The sequence below is a fragment of the Oratosquilla oratoria genome, chromosome 31 (assembly GCF_046742065.1).
Source record: "Oratosquilla oratoria isolate Oo_2021 chromosome 31, ASM4674206v1, whole genome shotgun sequence".
Lineage (NCBI taxonomy): Eukaryota > Metazoa > Arthropoda > Malacostraca > Stomatopoda > Squillidae > Oratosquilla > Oratosquilla oratoria.
In genome coordinates this window covers 45384441-45391572 of record NC_134807.1, presented here as the reverse complement: position 1 = coordinate 45391572, position 7132 = coordinate 45384441, and the positions used below count along the sequence as shown (strand labels likewise).

The 7132-nt window shown below is 41.8% G+C and overlaps 1 protein-coding gene across 1 annotated transcript in view; it reads right to left on the bottom strand.

Moving 5' to 3' along the window:
* LOC143041658 (uncharacterized) overlaps nt 1-1964 on the bottom strand; it is a 26143-nt gene extending 24179 nt beyond the window's left edge. Inside the window, exon 1 of the mRNA XM_076213665.1 lies at nt 1877-1964. Coding sequence (XP_076069780.1) covers nt 1877-1887 — 11 coding nt within the window. The 5' untranslated portion in view covers nt 1888-1964. The remainder of the gene's footprint in view (nt 1-1876) is intronic.
* Between the last annotated feature and the right edge of the window lie 5168 nt (nt 1965-7132).

The window sequence follows — 7132 nt, the reverse complement described above, 5'->3', positions numbered from 1 at the left end:
CCGAGGGGGGCCACCTTTGGGAGGCTCTTCGTGGGAGAGGCACGTGCATGATCCCCCCCCCCCTCCCTCTCACCACCACCATGCCACAGCTTCCGACACGAGAATGGAATGTGCCTCTCTCTCATACACTGGGAGCACCTGTAACATATCCCAAGTTCAAGCTAACGTAGCGATAGTCTGCACTTTAGATTTCATTTGTATTTTTTATACATACAGTAGCTCACCGAGGAAAAGTGGATTTTCATGAAAGCGTATATTATACGATAGCTTTGAGAAAAGCGAATGAGGTTGCCTTTCTAGATTAACTTTCGAGACAATCCAGCCAACCTTTTGGGGAGCAAGGGATTCTTTCGACACGAGAGCATGCAATTTGCGTTTCTTTATTTCCTTATTGACAATGTCAGCCTTTCTCATGAAATGACAACCGAGAACTAAAGAAGAGAAGTAGTTGCCATGGTATAATGATACGAGTTATTAGCAACTAGTCACTGTGGTCACTTAGAGACGAGGCCTGAGGGACAGAGTTGGTCTTCTGCCAACATAAACACCGCGGCTGTAAGTTTCACCCCTTTCGCACTGAATGACATGATTCCTTTCATACGTATATCCACCAGGCCATTGTATTAAAAGCCATGGTACCCCTCGGTAGCAAAAGGTATCGCTTGACCCCCTCGGTACCTGGTAGAACTTTTCTATATTTCTGTCTGCACTCAGACTGTTTCATTCACCGTGACACGCCCTTGGCAGCAAAGGGGTAAACAGACACAGACGTGCCCGTATGACCAAGATAGCCAAGCCTTGAAAACGTCCTCTTCCCGTCAGCTATGAACTTTTGTTGTCATTTGTTCGGGTAAGAGATTCTCCAGATGGTTGTCAAGCGATTTCATTCATCTGTATGAGAAATAACCGTTCGGCAGCGGGGTTCAACCCCATTGCCCTGATATTCTCTGGAGACAGAGGTAAGATTTGAAAAAAAAAAAAATGAGGCCTTGGTCAACCAGTACTTTTAAAGTTACCAAACCAAGACGATTGTATTCAGACAAGGGACGTCACCATAGTGAAAGCTATAATGTCGAACTCCTCTCCCCTTTCAATACGATGGCGTTTTGTACAGGCAGTAAAATGGCGCTGATAAAGTAAGTGTTTTTGCTGAGACCGAATGACGTTGTTCAGAGAGCAAGACGTGACCGAAAGGGTGCAGTACCGTGATCTAAAAACATTTTAATTTTGGTAGACTTCCTCATGCCGACCCCAATCGTACTGTAACGTACTTTACAGATCTCGTTCTCCCTGTCGCTTGGCAGTATATCATGCAAAACTAAATGGAATAGCCTGATGGTAAACAAAACAAAATGTAATACACTGAACTCGAAGCAGCTTGTGCAAATGGGTGACGCTTGTTTGCTGGTGTTGATGTAGCATGCTGTGGCAAATAACAGTGTTGGGGGATGCGTACGTGGTCAATGGCATGTTTGTCGAGATCGTGTTTGCGAAGGGATGTACAAGAAGAGCACAGCTATTGATAACAATGCACCGGGTTCCGGTAATTGATGATAGTGTTGGCGACAGTAATGGTGGTAGGAAATATCGATGGTGATGGTGTGGGTATTATGCAGATGAGTGTGACAATGGAGTACAAATAAATGATGTCTGTGTAGTGACTTCATTCATGACGTAGTTCCTGGGGAGGGAAACCTACATAATCATCCCCTCTTCCTCCACAGCCAAGGGAAGGGAGGGGTGCTTCCAAAGATCACTCCCCTCCCCCAAAGGATCTGTACACCATGGTGTATTTGTTTATGTATTTTTTTGTTAATTCTCTTTTTAACCGATATTTTTGTGATTTCCAAGCATAAAACCTGGACGCTGCATTTACCCTGTTCCCATAACACATTCCTGTCACTGTTAGTGCTATGCATAGTGATAGTGCTGTAGTGTAGACAGAGATGATGGGGTAGTGCTGGTGCTCAAGCTTCAAATGGAGCGTTGTGTAGTTCAGTGCGTGGGAGGAAAACTTCACATCGGTGATGCAACTGGGTAAATCCTAACTCCCGTACCACCGCTCACACTGATCGGCAGGATAGCAACGTTATCTTGGGGGAGGAAAAACCTACACGATTGTGGTATGCTTTTTTGTCACTTCTTTTCTGGTGGCACTAGTTTCATCTCTCTTGTATGAGTTTGAGTTGGTGTCACCTGTTTTGTCATATACAGTGGCTAGTGAATTTTAGGTAAAAATAGCAAGTGTTTTACGTCATCAATCAATCAAATCAGCCACCCTGAGTCCACTGCTGAACAAAGGCCTCCTTCATAGCATTCCATGATTCACACGACCGCGCCATCCTCTGCCACGTCACTCCTGCGAACTTTTCTATCCCGTCTCTCCACCTTCTGTCTGGTCTTCCTCTTCCACGCTTCCATCCCGCGGCGTCCACTCAGTAACACACTTGCTCCATCGATCATCAGTCGTTCGCACTAATTTACCTGCCCAGTTCCACTTTCTCTCTTTTACTGCCTCCACAACATCTTTCTCTTTAGTCTGCTATCTCACCCAACTTGCTCTCTTTCGGTCTCTCAGTGTTATTCCCATCATTGATCTCTCCATTCTTCTCTGTGTAGTCCTTAGCTTTGTTTCCAAGTCACCCGTAGATTATTGCTAGCAGAATGCATTGATTGTAGACTTTACGTTTCAAACATAATGGTAGAGAGCCTCTCGGGATTTTATTATACTTACCAAACACTTTCCAACCAACTGTAATGCGTCTTTTTATTTCATTATCATGGTTTTTCGTCACTTTCACCATTTGCCCTAAATAATTATACTCCTCAACTTCTTCAAGACTCTCACCATCAATTACAATCTCTTTACTTTGAGCTTTCGTGTTGAACATTACTTTGGTTTTACTCTTATTCATTTTTAAACCTACTTTGAGACTTTCCTTGTTTAGATCACTCAGCATATCTTGCAAGTCTTCTGCTTTTTCTGAAATAAGAATAATGTCATCTGCAAATCTTAGGTGGTTCAAATATTCGCCTTTCTTTTCCCAACTCAATCTTCTGAAAATATCTTCCGAGCAAGCTGTAAATAGTTTGGGTGAAATTGTATCGCCTTGCCGTACTCCTTTCTCGATCTTGATCTTTTCTGTATCTTTATGCAGTCGAATTATAGCGGTAACGATCTGTTCGTCTGTACCCTGATTGCGTAGCGAGTTTAGTATTGCTATTTGTTCTACTAAGTCAAAGGCCTTCTCGTAATCTACAAAAGCTAAACACAGAGGTATATTGTATTCTGTCGTTTTCTCGATTAGTTGGTTTATCGCCTACAAATGGTCTAGAGTCGAATTTCCGCTCCTAAAGCTTTCCTGTTGTTGCACACCCTAGAAGGCATATCTACGACTAATCTCCTAGATTTCCTCTACCTCCTCGACACATGCTAGCCAGCATCGCAGAAATGCATGAGGTGCACTCTAGGAGTGAGATGGCACTACCGCCGCGTTCCCATGGAAAAGGTTGTCCCGCGGTCACCTTTTGCGGTCAATCGCCGATTCTCCAACGGGCACTTCTGCCCGAGTGCCAATACATGACCAGCCAGGAAGAATTGCCACGAAGATATATATATGTTGTTATGTATGTTTTCCCTCCGGAAAACTCTGTCTCGTTGTAGAATTGTTTCACCACCTGTACCTTCACCTTTTCCTCACATGTAGCTAGATTTCAAGATTGTAAAAATCCGTTCTTGCTGGAAAAACAGCACCTTGCTTCTAAATGTTCTCGTCGGCAACCTAGCCGGAACCCTGTATATAAGCACCTGTTTTTCACAAAATAAAGAGAAGAAGACCAGAGGCTGAGAGCTGAGGGCTCCACGTGTTTTAGTTCCGACCTCCAAAAAGACCGCTCAAACCTCACCACGCTACCAAATTACGAGTTTCCACTTGTCGAACCCTCATCTATGTTGGACCTATTATCAAGACCAACACTGTTCTCTCGGTTGGTTTCCACCTAAAACTTGACTTAGTCTATTTGTAAGGATCTTGGAGAATGCTATATATACTTTTGATAGCAAGCTAATCGGTCGATAGTTACTTAGGTCCTTCTGATCTCCTTTTTTATGAAGCAAAATCACCACGCATCAGGAACACTTTCTTGGCGTAAGCACTGGGTGTACAACTGAGATAATTTGATATGAACTAATTTACCTGCGTCTTTCAACAGATCTGTCGATATACCATCTTCCCCTGGTGCTTTTCCTCGTTTCATAGTTTTTAGAGCAAATTCTATTTTCCTTTGTAATCTCTGGCACACTACTAACGTCTACATATGAATTTACCGACTCAACTACGGTCTTCGACGAGTAAAGCTCTTGTAAAATTCTTCTACTCTTTTTACCATTCTGTCCCTGCACTTAATGATTTCTTCGTTTCTATATTTCAAACATATCATTTGCTGTCTTCCTAAAGCATGTCTGCGCTCGGTCCTTTGATACTTTTATCTTTCCGAATAGCTTCCTCTATTTCATCCATGTTTCTATTTCTTTTCTCCAATTTCTGCCTTTTATGAATAAGCTTGTTTATTTCTACTCTTTCTATTTCGTCTCTCCTGCTTTTAATCTGCATGGTCCATTGTTTTCTCTAATGTTTTTGTACTTCCTACTTTCTCTGCCGATTCCCTAGTGATACTCACTAAATTCAAATTAATATCTTCCATGGTGTCCTCGTTAGTTCTTCGAGCTTCGAATCTATTTCTAATTTCTAACTGAAATTTATTCTTATTATCCTTAACCGCTGCAAAGCTGATTTTCTTTCTTAAAGTTAGTTTATTTCTCTTGGCTCTGAAATTGAATTTAGCTGTCCAACCTACCATTCTATGGTCACTACCTATGTTGACTTTATTTATGACCGTAACATTGCTAACGCTTTTGCTCTCATCTCCTAATATGAAGTCTATTTCGTTCTTTGTTGTTCCATTCGGACTTCTCCACGTCCATTTACGACCTACACGCTTTTGGAAGAAACTGTTCATTACCCTCATGTTGTAGTTCTCTGCAAAATTGACTAACATCTCACCTCTGTCATTTATTTCACCTACTCCAAACTTCCCAATGCACGTCTCATCTCCTATCTTCTTCCCCACTTTAGCATTAAAGTCTCCTATTACCAACGTGCACTTAAATCATCATAGAACGACTCAATTTCATCGTCTGAACTTTGTGAAGTTGGTGCATAAACTTGAACTATTTTTAGAGTGTACCTTTTACACAGTCTAATCACAATCCAAGCTACCCTGTCTGACAAACTACTGAATTTGACTACGTTACCAGCAACCTCTCGGTTTATCAAGAATCCTACTCCACCAGATCTTTCTTTGTCCTTACCTCTATAGTAGAACAGGTGGTGACCATCTTGTAGTTGTATCAGCTTTTCTTCTGCTCTTCGGATTTCGCTCAATCCTACGATGTCCCATTTGATGTTGTCTAGTTCTTCCATTAAACTCTCCAATCAGTGGTCTTCTGAGAAACTTCTTACATTGTAAGTATAGATCTTCATTTTCTTCATGTTGTTTAATGTCCAAAACTTGGATTTGCTTGGACAGTGCTTACTCACATTCGGTGGCACACCGCCCGTAAGCACACGAGGCAATGCGGTGGGACCTTTAGGAGACGATGATCCAACAGGAACGCCCGATTTTCTTTTGGTTGTGCTGTTCATGGTTGCTGTGAAGGTTTTTATTTTCAGCAATCTCACCTCCGTGCCAACTGGTTTCTGTTGAGATATTTCTCTGGTGTCACCTTATTCATTATATTCGGTGAAGCCCTATATCTATAGGGTGCCCAATGGTCCACGCCGTCATTATGACGGTACCCCATATATCTATAAGGAATTTCCCTGTTCACCATCAGGGACGTGCCAGTTAGCAGTGGGTCATACGACTGTGCGTATCAGCTGCTCTTTGTCTGATCTTTCTTACAAAACCTGTTCGATATGGGTGACCCTGTAGAGATTTTCTCTCTATCGAATTAGATTTTGTAGTCATTAAGATTCTCAAGCGTACCCACCACGTCAAGGTGTCAACTCTCGGATAGGTTTTACGTCACACACACATACACACACACACCCTTTCACCGAATGGACGGCGAGAACTGGTGTTCCAAAGAAAAAGGAAAAACTACGTGGATCTCAACTTCCAGGAAGTGCCTTTTTGTATTTGTAGGGAGGGGGAGTGCTCGTGGAATAGTGGGGAAGTGTTAGGGAAGGAGAAGGGAAGGGATATTGAGGGAAATGGAAGGAAATGAGGAAGGGGAGGACTTGGTCCAAGAGTCCAGGCGGCTTGTAAACAAACGCCGAACGGATGACTTGGATTTCGATGATGGGACTAACAAAATTGTAAAGATAAGAAACATAGATAAGAGCAGTTCAATGGAAGGTGAGGATAATGATTTCCAAGGATTTAATGAGGGGGCGGCGGATACCAACCTCCCCCGACTGGCAAAACTGGAGGAAAAACTTGAACAAATGACTGAGCATTGGGAGATTAGGTTTGGCAAAATGTCAAAAATTGCCGAGAGGTTTGAAAATTTGGAAGAACTAGAGAAGGCGAACAAAAACTTAACTGATGAAATAGAAGACCTAAAAAGACAGTTAAGAGAAGTGAAAGTGGAGAATGAAGAATTAAAAAGGAACAATAGAGACAATAAAGAAACAATAGCAAAAGAGGCAGAGGGGTGGAGGAAGATACAAGAAAATAGTAAAGTTGCATTTTCTGATATAATTAAACAGCAAATGAAAGAACAAACTGAAGACTCAGTTATCAAAGTGATGAGACAGAAGGAGAATATTGTAAGAGACTTAGCAGACAAAAAGAAATGTATAATTAAATTAGGAATGGAAGAGAAACATAACCCAGATAGAACCACAAGAATCAAAGAGGAAAATGAAAAAGTAAGAAATTTACTAGAATTAGTTCAGGAAGATGAGCCAGAAATAATTAAACAAATCGAAGAGAAATTCAGAATCGGGAAATATAGTACAGACAAGACCAGACCAATTAAGATTAAATTCAGGTCACAAACGACGGCAGAGAATATCTTATCCAAAACAGGGAAACTAGCAACAAGTGAACAATATAAAAAGGTATG